This window comes from Malaclemys terrapin, chromosome 8, assembly GCF_027887155.1.
Source record: "Malaclemys terrapin pileata isolate rMalTer1 chromosome 8, rMalTer1.hap1, whole genome shotgun sequence".
NCBI classification, from domain to species: Eukaryota; Metazoa; Chordata; order Testudines; family Emydidae; genus Malaclemys; species Malaclemys terrapin.
Genome location: NC_071512.1, coordinates 99,511,214 through 99,532,303, shown reverse-complemented (window position 1 = coordinate 99,532,303; position 21,090 = coordinate 99,511,214). Strand labels below are relative to the sequence as shown.

The 21,090-nt window shown below is 45.3% G+C and overlaps 1 protein-coding gene across 2 annotated transcripts in view; it reads left to right on the top strand.

The window, feature by feature from the left end:
- Positions 1-14,724, top strand: part of LOC128841981 (protein zyg-11 homolog B) — a 35,616-nt gene extending 20,892 nt beyond the window's left edge. The window contains exons 7-14 of one of the 2 annotated variants that reach the window (XM_054037569.1): positions 1,106-1,205; positions 1,296-1,346; positions 4,479-4,640; positions 4,746-4,793; positions 5,486-5,683; positions 5,786-5,838; positions 7,598-7,695; positions 13,437-14,724. In XM_054037569.1, the coding sequence (XP_053893544.1) occupies positions 1,106-1,205; positions 1,296-1,346; positions 4,479-4,640; positions 4,746-4,793; positions 5,486-5,683; positions 5,786-5,838; positions 7,598-7,695; positions 13,437-13,627 (901 nt within the window). In that variant the 3' untranslated portion in view covers positions 13,628-14,724. Of the gene's footprint in view, positions 1-1,105; positions 1,206-1,295; positions 1,347-4,478; positions 4,641-4,745; positions 4,794-5,485; positions 5,684-5,785; positions 5,839-6,635; positions 6,763-7,597; positions 7,696-13,436 lie in introns of those variants that run through there. The other variant, XM_054037570.1, reaches the window with a different exon arrangement.
- Positions 14,725-21,090: the final 6,366 nt, after the last annotated feature.

Here is a 21,090-nt window from a genome sequence, read left to right as displayed (position 1 = left end):
CAGATATTGATTCATAGGGTTAGATTCTGATCTCAGATCCCATAGTAACTCACTTGTGTATACATGAGAAATTTTTGGGGCCCATAATTCACAATTATATGGATTATAGGTCTGAAAAAATCCTTGTCTAGACAAGGGAATTGACTTCAGTTAAATTACTCCAGCTCTACACTGGTGTAACAGAGGTCAGAATTTAATCCCCAGTTTGCTGACTCTCTGGAATTGTGAGTTTTGTCATTTTGCAGTGGTCCCTTTATTTAAAAACGTCGTTGGAAGGTTTGCATCCAACATGCCTAGGTCAGGTGATGAAGGATAAAGAAAGTGAGGGGTTATGTCTGGTCTTCAGCCAATTCTCCTTCAGCTCTTTACAAAAGAGAACCTTGTGCTTTTATATTAAACGTCTAGTAAAAGAGACACTGGGGGAGCAGATCCTGAAATCTGAGTAATCCCTGTGATCTTGGCCTAACTGAAGATTTTATATTTTCTGTAGCAGGCTGGCAGACTGTAAGCTCTTCACGTTTTCAGTAGAGATTTCTGTTGGTGGTGTTCCTTGGTTTACCTAAAGGCAGTTGTAAAAGCTGATGTTGAAACTTTTCTGTGGGTATGTCTATACTACCCACCGGATCGGCGGGCAGAGCTCGATCCAGCGGGGGTCGATTTATCATGTCTAGTCTAGACGTGATAAATGGATCCCTGAGCACTCTCCCATCGACTCCTGTACTCCTCTGCCGCGAGAGGCGCAGGCGGAGTTGACGGGGGAGCGGCAGCAGTCGACTCACCGCAGTCGACTCACCGCAGTGAAGTAGGTCTAAGTACATCAACTTCAGCTACGTTATTCATGTATCTGAAGTTGCGTAACTTAGATCGATCCTCCCCAGTGTAGACCAGGCCTTTGTGTTGCTCTGTAAATTTCACTCATTGTGTGGGCCTGACACTAGCTTTGCCTGCTCTTAATTCCGATGTTAACTTCCACCTGCTTGGGACAAAGCACAGTGCTTCCGATTTCTACTGCATGGGGGCATCCTGGTCTGATGTGTGGTGTTTATTTTCTGTTTCAAAGGCTTATGCAACTTCTGTTCTGAAAATAAAAACTGTTAACTTTCAGATTTGAAGCAGCCAAGCTTGTTATGCAGTGGCTATGTAACCATGAAGATCAAAATATGCAGAGGATGGCAGTGGCTATAATTTCCATTCTAGCTGCAAAGGTACAAGACTTATACATGTAAAAGTGCTGAAGTATAATTTCCCAGGTCCTGATGAATTTTCTGATATTCACCTAATGTTTTTGTTTATAGCTTTCAACTGAGCAAACAGCTCAACTTGGTGCAGAACTCTTCATTGTTAGGGTAAGTCCAATGCTGTGTCTTACAAATTGCTACCCTGGATCTCCTATTTTAAATAATTTTGAAATTGGCTACAGTTAGATGTATTCTATTAAACTAAAAATAAGCAGTTAAATTTTACCTTCTGTCAGTACTGCTACCAGGAAAAGATTGGCATTCCAGACTGTCAGGAGAGGACTTTGTCACCATGTTAATGAGGGTGGCCTTTAGGCCCAGCTAAATAGAAGCCAAAGTAAATAACTTGATTGTGTCAGGACGTAAATGACTGCAGTATGGATGGAAAACTCTACTCTGACTCAAACTTTTTTTTATTTGCAATTTACTTTACCTTGAAAACAAGCTCCCGTGGAACATATTTACTTTGCCATGCAGGTACAGTACATAGGGCCACCGTGGTGTCAGTTGGCTGCAGCAATACATAGAGGTTAAACTAAGTATCTCACACCTTTTAAAAAAGTTTAACATGTTTTTACTGGAGTTTGGAATAAAATTGTGACACAGAACAAACTATCAGAAGTCATTGTTCGTGGGACCTGGTTTCAGGAGCAGTTTGATGGCTTCAACTTCAGGGCAGTGGAAATACACATTTCAGAAATGGCTCTTGAGAGAAACTATAATGCAAAACACATCTCTGCTGGCGCCTTACTTATGGCCAACCAGTATACCAAACTACGTTTCCTTAATGTCTGTGCAGGATAGATGTTCAAGAGGAAGCTATCGATCGGTTATAAATCTTAATTCTCGTCAGAAGAAATTAGGTGTCTTAGTGGAATTCATTGCAGAAACAAAAAAGTCAGACTCTTGATCCAGTTTATTTGATGCAAGTCACTAAAAGTAGTGACTACTAGTTATTAAACACCCAGACAGAGGCTTAAATTAGTATTTAATATTTTCCCCTACCAACCTTAGTTTAATGTTTTTCTTTTTTTTTTTTTAAATGTGCAATAGAATATTTAGGAAAAATTGCCACTGCTTGAAACAATCAAACGGAGGTGGTGGTCTTGTATAGTTGGCCCATAACAATCCTGCAAGAGGTTTAAGAGGTAGAGAGATGGAAAAAAACAACAACCCACAAACATGTAGGAACAAAATTAAAAAGGCCAAGGTACAAAACAAGATTAAACTAGCTAGGGACAAAAAATGTTTTCTTGTTACCCTTTACAAATACATTAAAAGCAAAAGGGAGACCAAGGACAGGTAGGCCCATTACTCAACAAGGAGGGAAAGGCAATAACAGAAAATGCAGCAATTTTTTTGCCTCCTTTTTCACCAAAAAGGTTAGCAGTGATTGGACATTTAACACAGTGAACATCAGTTTAAATGGGGTAGGATCTGAGGCTAAAATAGGGAAAGAACAAGTTAAGAGTTACATAGACAAATTAGATGTCTTCAGGTTGGCAGGATCCGATGAAATACATCCAGGATATTGAAGGAACTGGCAGAAGAGGTTTCTGAGCACCTAGTGAATATTTTGAGAGCTCATGGAAAGATCCCAGAGCACTGTAAAAGGGAACATATAGTACCTATCTATAAAAAAAGGGAATAAGGACAACCGATGGAATTATAGATCAGGCATCTTATCCTCGGTACCAGGAAAGATAATAGAGCAAATAATCAAACAGTCAGCTTGTAAGCATCTAGAAGATAACAGTCAACATAGATTTGTCCAAAAAAAAAAAAAAAAAAATCATGTCAAACCAACCTAACATACTACTTTGACAGGGTAGCAAGCCTTGTGGATGGGGGAGGAAAGCAGTAGATGTGAATCTTGAGTTTAGTAAGGTTTTTTGATACTGTCTCATAAGCAAACTAGGGAGATATACCCTGGATGAATCTACTGTAGGATGGATGCACAACTGGTTGGAAAACTGAACTCAGAGAGTAGTTATTAATGGTCCACAGTCAAGCTGGAAGGGTATATTGCGTGGGGTCCCACAGGGATCTGTCCTGAGTCCGGTACTATTCAATATCTTAAAAAAATTATTTGGATAATGGCATAAAAAATATACTTACAAAGTTTGTGGACAATACCAAGCGGGGAGGGGTTGCAAGCATTTTGGAGGACAGGATTAGAATTCAAAATGATCTTGGCAAACTGGAAAAATGCTCTGAAATAAATAGGATGAAATTCAATAAGGACAAATCCAAAGTACTACTCTTAGGAAGGAATAATCAATTGCATAAATACAAAATGGTAAATGACTGCGTAGGATGGAGTATTGTAGAAAAGGATCTGGCGGTTATAGTGGATCACAAACTAAATATAAGTCAACAATGTAATACTGTTGCCAAAAAAGCTAACATCATTCTGGGATATATTAGCAGAAGTGTTGTAAGCAAGACATGAAAGGCACTCTTCCACTGTACTCAGACTGCTAAGGCTTCTTCTGGAGTATTATGTCCAGTTCTGGGCACCACACTTTAGGAAAGCTCTGGACTTTCTCAAATTTGTCCAGATAAGAGCAACAAAATCATTAAAGGTCTAGAAAACATGATCTACAAGGAAAGATTGGAAAAAAGAAGATTGAGGGGGGACATAAGTCTTCAAGTATGTACAAGGTTGTTACAAAGAGGAGGGAGATAAATTGTTCCCCTTATCCAGTGATGACAGGACAAGAAGCAATGGGCTTAAATTGCAGCAAAGGAAATTTAGGTTAGACATTAGGAAAAACTTCCTAACAGTAAGGAATGTTGAGGAGTGGAAATAATTATCTAAGAAGGTTGTGGAATCTCCATAATTGAAGATGTTCTTTCATCATCTAACATGTTCTTTCATTTAAGAACATGTTAAACACCTGTAAGGGCTGGTCCAGATAATACTTAGTCCTATCTCAGTACAAGGAACTGCACTAGATGACCTATCAGTTTCTTCCAGAACTACATTTCTATGATGCTATGAATATGCTTGCTCTTTTATAAAAGAATGCAAGCATAGGGCGAATAGGAAAATAATTAGGAGAAAAATACAGAAAAACTGACTGTGTTAATCACTAAGTATATAAATCTCCATTCTAATCAGAGATGCAGTTACCCCAGTCATTGCCCTAGTCTGTGCATAAGTAAACAAAGATGATGATATAGGAATAGAGCACACAACTTCAAAGCTAACTGTCCTTTTTGTTCTTCCTTTTTCAGCAACTTCTACAAATAGTTAAGCAGAAAACAAATCAGAATCTAGTGGATACTACACTCAAGTTTACACTGAGTGCGCTTTGGAATCTCACTGATGAATCTCCAACCACATGTAGGCACTTTATTGAAAATCAAGGTCTAGAACTCTTCATGAGAGTCTTAGAGGTGAGGACTATGGTTTATGCAGTGGATTGCATTCCTTGGTTCTAAAATTTTAGCATTAACAAACCATTATTTTGTGGCTTACATAAGCTATATTTCACTTTACAGTCTTTCCCATCTGAGTCGTCTATCCAACAGAAAGTTCTTGGCCTTCTGGTAAGAAGAATAGAAAAATTATAAATTTCCCAGAAATACAAGTTGTTCTTAATTGTCTCCCTATTTAATTTCTATTTGAGAATTGGCTTAGATGGTACACTGTTAATTATACTTTATTTTCTTCACCTTTAATCTTACATATTGGGTTCTTGTGAGCTATGCATTTGACATCATGATTTTTAGACTACATTGCCAGTGTTCCCAAAGCACCACCTTATGTAGGAGTGGCTATTTAATAGTTATTATGGACAGTCTGAGCCTTCAGGAAAGGGTAGGGAGTAAGTCCTCAAATGACTTCAAGGACTCAAAAGAAGGTTAAAGGTTGAAAGTCAATGGGACTTTTAGGGTCCTAAATCACTCTGGGTAAATTCTCAAAAGGATCTGTTTAGAAGTTTTTATTCTTTTTTAAAATAAGAGCATAAATAACTTAATGATCTATGTCTTAATGGTTTGAGGGAGTCTTTCATGGAAGGGAATGTTTTGAGGTAGGAAGTGAAAGCCATTAACTTTTAGACAAATTCAGAGTAAAACGGGGAGATTTTCAAAGGCAAAATTGGCAGTTAGATGCCTAGCTCCCATCTATGACTTTGAAATTTGCCTCTAATATCAATACATATAACTGAGTTAAAGTTAGACACCCATTAATACATCATTATTTCTATTGATATTGTCTCAATTCTGTTTTCCTACAGAACAACATAGCAGAAGTGAAAGAGCTACATTCTGAGCTAATGTGGAAGGACTTCATAGACCACATCAGTAAACTATTGCACAGTGTTGAGGTAGAAGTCAGTTACTTTGCAGCTGGGATTATTGCTCACTTGATATCTCGAGGAGAGCAGGCCTGGACATTGAGTCACACTCAGAGGACATCTCTTCTTGAACAACTGGTACAGAAATAGCTAAAAATATTCCCTGCTTTTGTGTTCTATTAATGTTAATTGCCTGTAATTAGCATTAAGTATTTCAGCACTTGGTTCTCTATCTTGCAGCACTCAGCCATTTTGAATTGGCCAACGCCAGAATGTGAGATGGTTGCCTACAGGTAACTACTGCCTTGATTTAAAGTTTGGGAAATACTAACTCTAGCACCCTTCAACTTGCTCTAAAAATTACAGATCTGTGCCTGAAGCATTGTAGGCTGCCTGCCAAACCATGCTTCTGGACTGCAACCTCTAGTATCTCACCTTGGACAAGGTGGCTTGACCTTTGGGAGTGATGGGAGAAATGAGTCAGCCTGGGTCTGCTTTCAGAGCCAGATATAGGGCTGTTCTTTTCCTGTCTCCTACTACAGCCAGCCTTACCTCTTTAGCTAAACTTTCGAATTAATGTTCAAAGGACCATATGAAGAAACTAAACAGCATATTAGCTATTGAGCTACCTTAATATAGGGTGGTATTGTATGCCACAGATTCTGGGTTTTAAGGCTGGAAAGGACCATTAGATCATCTTGTATGACCTCTTCTATAACACAGGTCAGGTACTCCTGCCTGTAAGTAATGTGAGGCACCAGATGCTATGGCAGGGGTGGGCAAACTATGACCCCCGGACCGGATCCGGCCCTTCAGGGCTTTGGATCCAGCCCGCAGGATTGCCCCCTGTGGTGCCGTGGGCCCAGCATCACTCTCAGAAGCGGCCCCCGGGCGGGGGATCAGAGGGCTCCGCATGCGTTGTCCTTGCCTCCAGGCACTGTCCCCCCTCCCTCCCGCAGCTCCCATTGGCCGGGAATGGGGAACTACGGCCTATGGGAGCTTCGGGGGGGGGGAAGGGGAGGGAGATTCCTGGAGGCGCGGCAAGGGCAATGCACACAGAGCCTTGAGCCTTCCGCCTCCTCTCCCCCAGGGGCCGCAGCGCTTCCTGGAGCAGCGCGGGGCCGGGGACAGGGCAGGCATGCAGGGAGCCTGCCCTGGCCCAAGTGCGCGCTGCTGCCACCCCGGAGCCGCTTTAGGTAAGTGGTGCCGGGCCGGAACTTGAACCCCTCCTGCACCCCGCCCCCAACTCCCTGTTCTAAGCCCCCTGCCTGCACCTCGCATCCCTCCTGCACCCCAACTCCCTGCCCTGAGCCCCCTGCTGCATCCTGCACCCCTCCCGCACCCCAACCCCTGCCCTGAGCCCCCCTCCTGCACACCACACCCCGCACTCCCTCCCAAACCCCAACCCCCTGCATACAACCGGCCCTGCATTCCATTTCCCCACCCAGATGTGGCCCTCGGCCCAAAAAGTTTGCCCACCCCTGTGCTATGGCTTAGAGTTGTGATTTACTGGTAAATAACATAAATAAACAATTTTAAGCCCTGGGAACAAAAGTCAAATACTGCATCCAAGACTCTAACACAGCGGTTACACCCAAAGTGGGTTGGGACCCTATTGTAATGGGGTTGCCAAGACTGGCAGTAGACTTGATGGGACCCAGGGTCGAAGCCCGAGCCCCACCACCCGGAGCCAAAGCCCAAGCCCCACTGCCCGGGGCCAAAGCCCGATGGCTTCAACCCTGGATGGCGAGGCTCAGGCTTTGGGTCCCCCCACCTGGGCAGTGGAGCTTGGGCTTTGACTCCTCTGCCCCGGGTGGTGGGGCTTGGGCGGGCTCAGGCTTTGGTCCCCCCTACTGGGGTAATGTAGTAATTTTTGTTGTCAGATGGAGGTCGTGGTGCAATGAAGTTTGAGAACCCCCGCTCTAACATATCACAATTGTCTTTCTTACCTAGACCCTTAACTAAACATGTAGTGAAGGTATGGGCTCGGTAGTAATGGTATCCAGTAGCCAAATGAAGTGCTGAGCATCTGTTTTTGTTTTTTATCTGTAGGTCTTTCAACCCTTTTTTCCCACTACTTGGCTGCTTCGTGACGCCTGGGGTTCAGCTGTGGGCAGTGTGGGCTATGCAGCATGTCTGCAGCAAAAACCGTATGTACTAGGAATAAAACTACATTTAAATTCCTCTCTCTTAACATATAGTCTACCAGGATAACTAAAAGAATCCAGGAAGTTCTAATGGTCTTCATTCTTAACTCTGATGGGAAAAGACATGTTAAGGTTTTGCTTAAAATAGGGGCAGAAACTCTTTTAAACTATACTATTTTATCTACATGGATTTTATTTTTGATATGCACATTAATTCAAAACAGCTGCATGTTAAACAAATACTTCATTGGGCTTTCTAGAAATGCATTTTGTTCAGAAATTTCAGCAATAAATAAAATACAAAGTTATGGACAACATAAATTCTGATTCCATTTAAAGAAGACCAGAGAGTATAGCAAGCAGTAATCTCCTGGGGATTTGTGTTCATCCTGGTTCTTCTTCGAGTACTTGTTCATGTCAATTCCATTCTAGGTGTGTGCATGCCCACGTGCACAGTCGTCGGAGACTTTTGCCTTAGCAGTATCTGTAGGGTTGGCTGCGGGGCCCCCTTGAGTGCTGTTCTCATGTGGCGGAATATCAGGCACCGCCGACCCTACGCCTTCTCAGTTCCTTCTTACTGCCCATGATGGTTGTTTGGAGTGCCTTGTCTTGCATTGCAAAAGTGTTAGCAGTTTTTTCAACCCATTGTTCTGTCTCCTCTGTAGTTAGTTTTTAGGTACTTTAGTTTGACCAAATGTTAGATAGTTTTAGTAGTTAAAGTCCTGACTGGGACTTCGCTGCAGAGCAGGGCATGTCCGGTTCCCCAGGCCTTAAGCCATGTTCGTGTACCCAGCTGATGCCTATTCGTGACCCCCACGATAGCTGTTTGAAGTGTCTGGGGGAATCACACAGAAAAGACAAGTGCAGGATCTGCAAGAACTTTCACCTTTGAACTCAAAAGGAGTGGGATATCCACTTGAGGGCTCTCCTCATGGAAGCTGCACTTCATCCTGGGTTGGAGCCCTCCCAGTTGTAGTCCACGCTAAGTACTTTGGTATTGGCGTGCAGGACAGCACACCACCAGCACCAGAACCTGCCCGGCACCGTTCCCCTTCGCCAGTGCTCAAGAAGCAGCTGAAGCCCAAAGGCCCATCAGCACCACAGGACAAAGGGTCTTCGGGCAAAGGATCTGTGCTAGGCCACATGCCCACCCCGGAGTTGCTGTGGTCTGACCCCCTAGCCCAGTCAGGGATCTGTCTCCGATTCCTCAGAGCGGCAGGGGATCCTGGCCCCTCATAAGGCCACTTGTGCCTGAGGTGGCCCTGGCAGCCAAGGACCAAGTAGACTGGCCCGCACCTCAGGTACCAAGCCAGGCGATGGACCGGTTAAGGCCCAGACCTCTAAGAGCAAGCCGGTTATGGGACCTCCCTCCAAAGCAATGGAGCATCCTTGGTCCCCAGATCGCAGGCATTGATCCCCGTCACCACGGCATAGGACCCCGGTGCTGCAGCCTTGATCTCTGGTTAGAAGACCCAGGTCTCTAACACCAAGGTTGCCACCTATGAGGCGTGGGATGCCTGAGTTGCGATGCCCATCCCTGTATCTGCGGTACCACCAGCCTCCCGCCAGAGATCGCTGCAGTGCAGATCCTCATCGCCTAGTCAGTCCCCCTGGTGTCGATCCCTCTCGGTGCGGGATCGTTCCCAGTCGTGGCATCGGTCTCTGACTCCCCGATACTGCTCTTCAGGTATGCACTGTTTCCTTACCGATCGCCGATGAGGGTCAGCTCACAGACTCGGGCATCTACGGCTGTGCCCTGGTTGCCAGAAGGGCAGTGGTCTGAGATGGAGGGAGAGTTCAGCCCCTCACCTAGGTGGCTGCTCCATTTCGTCTACCGCTCCGACTGAATTTGCTGTCACAAAACCTCAGCACCTTCCTGCACACGAACCTAGCAGCATTGCACTTAACGGCTTGGCTGCTGCATGGCTAAATGTGGAGGAGCAGGAGTGCTCGGCTGGAGTCCAGCAAGTCTTGCTGGCCGGAGAAAGCTCTCCACTAGAGTGACCTACACAGCCAAGTGGAGGCAGTTTATGTGCTGGTCCTCAAATAAAGGCATTCAGCCCGAGCAGTCTTTGCTGCATTTAATCCTGGACTACCTTCTGCACCTCAAGCTCCAAGGCCTGTCCCTGTCATCCATTAAGGTCCATCTGGCTGCTCTTTTGGCTTTCCACCTGCCATTAGTGGGCAGGTCGGTTGTCTCCATGGCATGACTGTCAAGGGCCTTGAGTGCCTCTACTCGCACATCAGGGACCCAGTCCCTCCGTGGACCTAAATCTCGTGTTATCTTGGCTCATGGCACCCCTCCCCCCCACCCCTTTTGAGCCTCTGGCTTCCTGTTCTCTCCTCCTCCTTCCTTGGAAAGTTGTGTTCTTCGTTGCAATAACCTCAGCCTGCAGGGTCTCTGAGATTAGGGTACTTGCTTTGGAACCGCCCTATACAGCTTTTACAAGGACAAGGTCCAACTGCGTCCACACCTGGCCTTCCTGCCCAAGGTGATCTCCCAGTTTCATGTGGGCCAGGCCATTTATCTACCCGTCTATTTTCTAAAGCCGCATAAGTTGAAGGAGTGTTAGCTGCATTCCCTAGATGTTAGAAGGGCGCTAGCCTTCTACATTGAACGGACCAAGCCACTCCGCAAATCTACGCAGCTGTTCGTTGCAGTGGCCAACAGAATGAAAGGTCATCCAGATTCTGCTCAAATAATTTCTTCTTGGATCACCACCTTCTTCGCTACTGCTATGACCAGGCGAAGGTGCCACCTCTAGTGATTGTCACCGCCCACTCAACCAGGCGCAAGCCTCTTTGGCAGCTTTCCTAGCCCAAGTGCCTATCCAGGACATCTGTAGGGCAGCCACCTGGTCATCTAGCCACACATTCATGTTCTATTACGCGCTTACCCAGCAGGCCTGGGATGATCCTGGCTTCAGTAGAGCAGTATTGCAAGCCACTAGGCTGTGAACTCCAAGCTCATGTCCGAGGATACTTGTGAGTCACCTAGAATGGAATCGAGATGAGCAAGCACTCGAAGAAGAAAAAACAGTTACCTACCTTTCGTAACTGTAGTTCTTCAAGATGTGTTGCTCATGTCCATTCCATTACCGCTCTCCTGGCCCCTGTCAAGAGTTGCCGGCAAGAAAGAACTGAGAGAGCGTAGGATTGGCGGCGTCTGAAATGCCAACGCATGAGCACGGCACTTAAGGAGGATATCGCTAAGGCAAAAGTCTCCGACAACTGTGCACGTGGGTGCGCAAAACCTAGAATGGAAGGGACATGAGCAACGCATTTCCAAGAACAACAGTTACAAAAGGTAGGTAACCGTTTGTTTTATTCTAATCTCCATTCTGCAATCATAGTATCATAGGGTTGGAAGGGACTTCAGAAGGTCATCTAGTCCAGCCCCCTGCTCAAAGCAGGACCAATCCCCAGACAGATTTTTACCCCAGTTCCCTAAATGGCCCCCTCAAGGATTGAACTCTCAACCCTGGGTTTAGCAGACCAATGCTCAAACCAATCCCTCCCCCCCCATGACTTGCTGTGTATCATGAAGTGGGTTTCTTAATCTCAGTGCCCCATTTGAGATCTGATGAAAGATGCCATAAGAGAAAAGTATTAATTCCCTTAGAGTACCTAAATGCAACGTGACTGAACAAACTCACTACTTTCAATGCTCATTGTTTCTATTTCTCATGTGATTTAGGTGCATGTGCCCTCACTACTCTCCATACTGTATGTGTATTGCAGCTTTCCTCTCAGAGATAGAGTTACTTTCAGTGCTGGTGTGTAATGCCATTAACAGCAATAGCTTTGTGCCTGCTTATATCAGGGTCAAAATCACTTCTTCCACAACAGAAATGCATGCATACAACAGCACACCGTAACAGTGCATAACAGATTACCACAGGAAGGGAAAACTCCATTCCTTAGCTTTTTGGGCATATGCTTAGTGCTGTATAAATGTTCTGCAGGGATTTTCTTCTAGGTGTACACTGGTCCTAGGTCCAGGGTGACCATTCCCAGATTGAGAGATGAGCTGACAAAGCTGTATTATTAACCGGCCTAAAGATAATGGAGTGTATAACTAGGACACTGTAACCTATGTGGCAACATTAAACTGAAATTGCAAAGCAGGGACTCCAGCCTATCCCAAGCCCTTTTCTCCTCTGTGTCCCCCACATTACTATCAGATCAGTATAGTGCCTGTTATATAACTTATTAATTTTGGTATGTATGTTATACTGACCTAAATTCTAAATTTTCCATTTGCTGCAGATATTTGAATTGACAGTGAGTAATGGCCTGATAGAAATTGTCAGCATAGGGAAAGCTGGAGAAATTGGTAGCTAGGTAACAAACCTAGGAATTACCATACAGGATCAGACCAGTGGTCCACCTATTCCTGTATGCCGTCTCCAACAGTGTCCAGTACCAGATGCTCCCAGAGGAAGGTGTGAGGAAACCCCATGGTAGATAGCAATAGAGTAACCTTCTTGTAGAGGAATCTTCCTAACTTGTCATTTAGAGATTGCCCTGTGCCCGTAAGCATGAAGGTTCAGTTGGGGAAGCATGGGAGCTTTTGGTTATTGATATCCAGGAGGTAGTGGGGCTCTTGGTATTGGGGCAGGACAGAGAACTTTAAGGTTGGGAGGAGTAGGGTTTAAATTCCTGGGGGTGGGTGGTGGTCCCTTTTTGTCCCCCCCACCCCCATTGACAACCCTTGATAAGAACTAGCTGCCCCTCTGAACCGTGCCCCAATATCCCACACAACATCCAAAATTGACAACTAAGTATATTGACTTGATTCTGCTAAATTTGATCAGCAGTGAAATATTTAATGTCCATGCTTAAATTGTTAACCTCCGTGTCCGCCCCACTGAGGTGAATGGGGACAGTTCAAACTTCTCTGAGCTGTTATTTGAGGATAGATTTGTTGACAGATAATTGTAGGCAACTATCACTCCATTAAGTTACATCAGCCTCATGATTTGAAAGCTTTCTTTACAACCGTGAGAGACTTAATTTTCTAAAAATGAAAACTCAGATTCTCAAGCTAAGCTGTACTCCGGTTTAATTGTGCATTTTTGCATTATATACGTGGCTCCAGATATGATCAGTGCTCCTGTATGTAAGAATGCTGAAGTCGTATATAGTTGAAATGTGTGTTACATACCTTTTTAAGTCAATAATACAAATGGTCAGAAATATGGAGTTTTGTATTGGGGGGAGGAGTGCATTCCTGTCAACTTACAGTAGGTACCATTTTAAAAAGTTGCATTGATCAATGGTCAGTGCACTGGGTTTCCGTGAAAATTTTTCCTGTTTACAGAATGGGGCAATATTAATATTGTGATATCTCAGATACTATGTCATGCTAACTGATACATAGTTAGTTCACATTGGCATGTGAGTGCCAAAAATATCAGAGTGTATCATTGCAACACAAATGAGAGAGAGAGAGAGAAGTATTATCCACATTTTATAGGGTGTCACAGGAAGTCAGTGGCAGAGCTGGGAATTGAACCCAGATGATATGAGGCCTAGTCAAAGATCTTAACCACAAGAGCCTTCTTTCCCATTACAGTGAAATTTTACTGAATGACAATGCAATTTTGCAGACACTTCTTCAAATTTCCTAAATGTTGACTGGAATAATAGATAGATCAGTGTTAACTCCACCACCTGAGTGTATTTCACAACTGGTTTTCTTCTCTACAGACAGTTAACTTTTTTTGTATATCTCATTTCAGCTGCCAGGTATTGCAACATGCTAATTGAAGAAGGTGGATTGCAGCACTTATACAACATCAAGGAAAATGGCCAAACTGATCCAGATGTCCAGCGAATTGCAATTGCCATTCTAGATAGCTTAGAAAAACATATTGTACGTCATGGGAGACCACCTCCATGTAAAAAGCAGCCACAAGCCAAACCAAACTGAAAGCTGCAGGTATAAGTTTGTAAACCATCCTCTCTGTAATAATTCTGTATCACGTGTGTAGTTGGAGTTACTTGTACTACAATGGTCACCAGTGAAGTTATTTTCTAACAGTTGTGGTACTGGATACCACTTGTGGTAACTCATGGGCAACTGTCTACTTTAATGGACAACTTCTGAGGGGATCTATGATCAATGCTTGATCTAGTCATACCTATAGGATTACTGATGACTACAGCAAGGTGGGACTTGAATAGTTTGGAATGCACATCCAAAAACAAACCTCTAGGAATATCTTGTTTTGTGACTTAATTGTGGGACAGAAAGCTTGTTTCATCCCTGTCATTGTTGAATATAGAACTGTTTATCAACTCAGTGTTTGAATAGAACTGTCGGCAAGAGTGGTGAATCTCACAATCACAGCTTTAAACAAAAATTCATGCATGCACTCATGTAACTAAGGTAACCAGAATGTCCCATTGTTTATGGACCCTCCATAAGCCCAACTAAGTCTTCAAAACTCCTTGTCTTGGGACCTGCAAGCTGTGTCCTTTGTCTCTCCAGCACTAGACTGTTGTCTTTTCCAGCTGTTGGCTTCCCATGACTCATTTTTGCTGCCTCAGCAAGGTTAGGATTAGCATTGCTTTGGTGCAAATGGGAAACACTGAATTGCCTGCTCTGAAAGAAAGCAATATAGGTACAGGTGTCAGTGGGGGACAGAGGAAAGCTTGAAATGCTAAGAGGATAAACTGAGTTTGACTTTCAAACTTAAAACTAAGGTTTTTTTTAAGGAAGTGGTAGGAGAAGGAGGGGGCTCCACATCAGAGCTCAAAATGTTAGTTGAAGTAGGATAGCCCTTCTCATCACATGGAGCTGCATGTCCTGACAGGAGAACCAGGATATTTGGTCATCTTTTTATAACAGTTTATTGATTGCTTTGCCATTTCTTGTACATATTTTGTCAATATTGTGCAGTAATTTGTATTCCCAATGCATTATAGTGCAAAATATCACCCAACATCATATATAAGGTCCTTTGTAAATTGCATTGTTGTGCGGAGTGTGAAATTTTACATAAAGCTGTCAATGGTAAAAACGTATTTCTTCCTCTGTTATTTATGAGTTTAAAAGCTGTGTTGAATGAAATGGAGATTCCACAGCGTACAGATGCTTGATTAAACACAAGTGATGGAAGCAAGCTACAACATGAGCTCAAATTCCCTTCATTTCAAAGCATTGTATACTAATTCTCCTTGTACTGTCTAATGGTTGTCTTCGCATCTCCCTGCCAAACAATGGAACAGGATTCTACTATTGTTGAACTTACTGGCATTTTAGTTCCAATTCCTGAAGAGAAAATTGCTGTACTGTTTACCTTATGGGAAAGGGATGACTGACACAACACCTCTTTACTTCACTATAATAGAGTTAACACACCATTTACAATCTTGAATAGTTTATTAAGGTGTGTGTGTTAGAAACATTAACAAAGTGCTTTAGTAATGTTACCATTACCACATTGCATAATGCTTTGTTTTGTACTCAAGCTATTATCTGGGTAGCTTCATTCCTCTACATACATCTGAATGTATGTAGTTTTCGTGACCCAAAAAGAAGTGAAAATTGTCAGACATAAAATTATGGGATTTATTTTTTAAAAAAAGTTTGGAAGAATTGTGTTTTATGGGCAGTTACTTTTACCTTTCAGACTAGAGAAGTCTTGACTTCTACTGTGAAAAGTCCATTGCAGGAAATGGAACACACAATCTGCCAATATCAGAGTTTATGGAAACTTTGTATCACTTGGTACTGAGAGGTTTTTAAATGAACATAACCATTTGGAATGCTGTTTTCCCCCAGTAAGATGGCTATTCTAAACACATTAGATTAAACTATACAAAGTCTGCTATGGTATATGACCCAAAATGGAAACCTGGGGCACCAGTCTGGCTAGCTAGGGCATCACTTCATGAGATTATGGAACAAGCATAATGCAACCACACAGAGTTGCCAGTTTACAATAGCCCATTCCAGGTTACTCTTCAGAAGTGTCTGATGGTATATTGATTGTGGAGGTGACTACAACACTAAGATGTCTATTTCACTTGTGGTATTTGCCATATTATGAATGAATAATCTGTTAATGCCTCTACTCTAACTTAAATGTTTCTGTAAATGTATGAACTGCTGAGGTTACCTTGATTGAAATTAAATGAGATGACTTACAAGTAAGTAGTTCAAGCAGATCTAAAGAATAGTGAAACTGAGTTTTTTTGCCCAAAGACTGTGCACGAGGAAGTGGCTCCTTATTCCAGTATACATGTTTTATCAGTTTATAAACTACGTTCATAAAACAAAACAAAACCTTGTTTTCCAAAAAACACATTCCTTCTAATAGAGGAACCAGTTCTGGTTTAGCTGACAGCATTCAACTGTTTAAAGTACCCGTTATTAGAAGCTAAAGGACAAATCATTAGCATTTCTGCCTATCTAATAAGATTTCATAACATTCTGAAACTGCTGTGATGGGAAGGTAATAGTTATATTTAGAGTAAGTATTAGGGATAAATGCTAGCATATGAGATGAGGCTTTCTAACTGTTTTTAAAAAAAGGTTTTGAAAGTTATATAACTTAAATATTCTGGTGTACATATTTTAAATGAAATGATACAGTTTGTGCTATACATTTACCTTTTTTAGCCTGTGAAACTCCTGGGCCAAATTCTGCCTGGAGTTCACATCACTGGGGAGTCAAAACTTATTTTCTGTCACTATTGTGTGTGAGGTTTTATTGTTGGTTTGTTCTTTTTGAAATGTTCAAGTTTAAATTGAGGAGTAGAATACAAAGAGCTGTGTTTTAAAAACCATCTTTAGCCATCACTATGATCATTTCTATGGCTTTTCCCTTGCTATCAGTATTTCAGCTGGGCTCAGTGCTTTGTGACACTTCTGGGCTGTTAGGATGGTATACAAACAGAGGTAACTTTTTAATTGCACAGCTTTCTCCCTAAAACCTTTCTGAAGCAATTTCAGAATTTTACCCGGGCAACGCTTACCAACTACTGTAATTTTCAAGATTAAATGTACTTAAACCGGAAAACTGTTCGATGTGGGAATGGTGTCAGATCTGTCTTCATTCAGAGTTGAGTCGTATAGGAAAACTTTCTTTAATATTCATTGAATGAATGATGTACTTTTAGTCAGGTTTCAGAGTGGTAGCTGTGTTAGTCTGTATCAGCAAAAAGAATGAGGAGTACTTGTGGCACCTTAGAGGCTAACAAATTTATTTGGGCATAAGCTTTCATGGGCTAAAACCCACTTCATCGGATGCATGCAGTGGAAAATACAGTAGGAAGATATGTATACACAGAGAACATGAACTGGAATTAATTTGCAAACTGGACACCATTAAATTAGGCTTGAATAAAGATTGGGAGTGGATGGGTCATTACACAAAGTAAAAACTATTTCCCTATGCTAATTTTTCCCCTACCGTTACTCACATCTTCTTGTCAACTGTTTGAAATGGGCCATCCTGATTATCACTACAAATTTTTTTCCTCCTGCTGATAATAGCCCACCTTAATTGATTAGTCTCATTAGAGTTGGTATGGCCACACCCATTTTTTATGTTCTCTGTGTATATATATCTTCCTACTGTATTTTCCACTGCATGTATCCGATGAAGTGGGTTTTAGCCCACGAAAGCTTATGCCCAAATAAATTTGTTAGTCTCTAAGGTGCCACCAATATTCCTAGTTCTTTTTGTACATTTAGTTGTGTCTTTATATGATGCTATTCATTCCTTCTTAAGCTTTCTTAAATAACTGGATCAAAGTTAGGCAATGAGAATTGATTGTCAGTGGTATTTAAAAAGGAGGAGACCACTTAACTTCTTCACAAATAACCTGTTACAAAGTCCTTCTGTTTAGTTTTTTGTTACCTTTTTTCAAAGCAAATATATTGTTGCCATATAGCACACTCTGACTTAAATGACAGTGCACTAAATCCATGGATTGACAACAAAAAAAAACAACCAACCATAGAGATCGGCAGCACAGATGGTTATTGTATCTGAATTAATTTGTGGAAAATTAAGTTCTTCTTCGAGTGCTTGCTCATATCCATTCCATTAGGTGTGCGCGCGCCGCGTGCACGATCGTCGGAAGATTTTTACCCTAGCAACACCGGCGGGTCGGCTGTGGAGCCCCCTAGAGTGGCGCCTTCATGGCGCTGAATATATACCCCAGCCGACCCGGCGCCCCCTCAGTTCCTTCTTACCGCCCCTGACGGTCGTTGGAACTGTGGAGCGCGGCATAGCTGTCCTCCACTCTCCCTAGCTTACTTAGTCATTCAAAGTTATAGTTATAGTTGTAGTTCTAGTGTTTATAGTTAAATAGTTTTAAAGTTGTTATAGTTGTTATTGTAGTTCAGGGGGTTAAGGGGGTCGTCTCCCCCGGCCGCGGGCCCGGGCTCATGCCCAACGCTCCCGGCTTCAAGCAGTGCGCCTCCTGCGCTAAGCCTATGCCAACGAGCGACCCGCACGACTCCTGTTTGAAGTGCCTGGGAGAGTCCCACCAAACAGACAAATGCAAGATCTGTAAGGCCTTCAAACCAAGAACCAAGAAGGAGCGGGACTTTCGGCTCAGGCAACTCCTAATGGAGGCGGCACTTAGCCCGGACACTCCTTCCACGGGCCAGACTCCGACGCCTAGCACTTCGGTGCGCAGTGCCCCGGCGGCACCGGCTATGACGACCACGCGAGTGGCGTCAGACAAGCCTCCCCGGCACCGGACCTCGTCGGCACCGCAAACACAGCAAGTGCCGCGGCGCCGGTCATTATCCCCAGGGCATAAAAAAGCCCATAAGACGGGGACGTCCGTGCCGAAGACGCCGGCTCCCCCAGTGCCGGGGGTAGAGCCGCGTCCGCCGGTGGAGCAACGGAAACAGGCGCCTCCAGCACCGTCGACTCCGGCGCCGAGGCCGTCGAGTCCGGTACAAATAGCGTCTCCACCGAGGCCGGCGGTGATACAGTGTCTCCCGTCGACTCCAGAGACCTTCGCGGCGGCGAGAGACTTGATAGCTCTCACGGAGCCGGCACCGCCTCAACCACCGGCACCAACTGTACCGTTGACTCGCCCGGTACAGTCAAGAGGGAAACCTGCCTTGATGCGCCCTCCATCACAAGGGCTGGAACCTCGGCGCCGATCCAGGTCCCGAAGCAGGTCCCCACGCCGCTCGCAGTCCCGGCACCGAATATCGTCTCGGCACCGGTCGTACTCGCGGTCAAGATCTTCTTCGCGGCACCGCTCTACGTCTCGGCACCGATATGATCGTCGGCACCGGTCAACGTCGAGACGTAGTTCTCGGCACCGCCACGCTCGACGCTCGACGCCGAGGGGCCGATCCCGGCACCGGGCATACTCTAGGTCCTCGTCGAGGTCCAGATCTGACTCCCGGCACCGAAGAGGTCATCGGCACCGGTCGCGGTCCCGGCACCGATCGCCGGCACCGCACAGAGATAGATCATCTCCGGACCGGCACCGTGCGGCACCGCAGACCACGGGGATCGTTTCATCTTTCGCGGCACCGCCATGGCCGTCAAGATCGGCGTCTCGCTCCTCGGAGGACCTGTCGAGATCGGCATACCCCCCTCAGGGGCAGGCCGAGGAACGAGACTTGGGCCATTGGCAGGAGAGGGCAGAGGACCACTCTCATGGACCATCTCACTGGTCGTTTTGGACCCCGTGGGCGTATCACCAGGAGCAAGGGGCTTCATTACCATCGACCTCTCGCTCGGGTCACTCGGTCAGAAGGGCCCCAGAATCCACCATCTCTCGGCCTCCGCCTGGAGGCGTGGAGGCTTCTGTGTCCACACCACCCGACACCGTGGACCCAAGTGCAGGTGACGCTCCGACCCAAGACCAGGGGGACCGGGACCCCCCCTTGGATCCACTACCACCGGAGGCGTCCTCCTCCTCCTCTCCGGATGAGGCAGTGGCGGGCACTTCATGCACGGGTCCCCCACCGATAGATCTTCGGGCTCACCAGGATCTCCTGCGCAGGATGGACCGTAATATGGACCTGCAGACGGAGGAGATAGTGGAGGTGCACGACCCGATCGTGAATATCCTTGGATCGGATGCCCCATCGAGGGTGGCGTTACCCTTGATCCGCACGATCCAAACGAACGCGGATACGATATGGCAGACTCCTGCCTCCATTCCACCCACAGCGAGAGGGGTGGAAAGGAAATACTTTGTCCCATCTAAGGACTATGGGTACTTGTACACACACCCCCAACCGTGTTCACTGGTGGTGGAATCAGTGAATGCACGAGAGCGCCACGGCCAGCAGGCTGCAGCGCCAAAATCAAAAGAGGCTAAGCGGCTTGATCTGTTTGGCCGTAAGGTTTACTCAGCCGGAGGGCTACAACTTAGAGCGGCGAATCAACAGGCGCTACTGAGCCGCTACAATTTCAACTCCTGGAACTCTATGGGGAAGTTTAAGGAGTTGATTCCCCAAGAGTCCAGGGAAGAGTTTGGAGCCATGGTTGAGGAGGGTAAGAAGGTGGCTCGGACCTCCTTACAGGCCTCCCTGGACATAGCGGACTCGGCCGCAAGGACCCTGGCCGCAGGTATCGCTATGCGCAGGACCTCCTGGCTCCAAGTTTCGGGTTTGCCCCCTGAATTACAGCAGACCCTACAGGATTTGCCCTTTGAAGGACAGGGGCTGTTCTCGGAGAAGACGGACTCTCGATTGCAGAGCCTCAAAGACTCCAGGACAATCATGCGCTCCTTGGGGATGCATGTTGCGGGTCCCCAGCGCAGACCATTTAGGCCGCAGCCTCAACGTTTTTACCCCCCTCCACCTCGTCAGAGACAGGACCCTGCCAGAAGGCGAGGGCGAGGTGGTAGGAGAAGATGGGCTGGCCCTCAACCCGGTCAGAACCAAGGGCCACCAAGACCACCTTCAGGTCCTAGACAGAACTTTTGAAGGTGCGGTCGAGGACGGCGCCCCAGTCATCCCCCAGGATCCAGCTCCCTCCTTTCGGGATCGCCTCTCCCACTTCCACCGTGCTTGGTCCCTTATAACTTCGGACCGTTGGGTCCTCCGCACGGTGGAGAGGGGATACGCTATCCAGTTTTCTTCTATCCCCCCCTCCCACCCCCTTTCCCCGTCCCTCTTCAGGGACCCTTCTCACGAGCAACTTCTTATACAGGAGGTTTCTACGCTCCTGGCCATGGGGGCCATAGAGGAGGTTCCGATAGACTTAAGGGGCAGGGGATTTTATTCCCGTTACTTCCTGATCCCCAAGTCCAAAGGAGGTCTGCGGCCCATCTTGGACTTGCGCGGACTCAACAAATTCGTAGTAAAGTTGAAGTTCCGCATGGTCTCTTTGGGGGCCATTATCCCTTCCCTCGATCCTGGAGACTGGTTCGCCGCCCTCGACATGAAAGACGCAT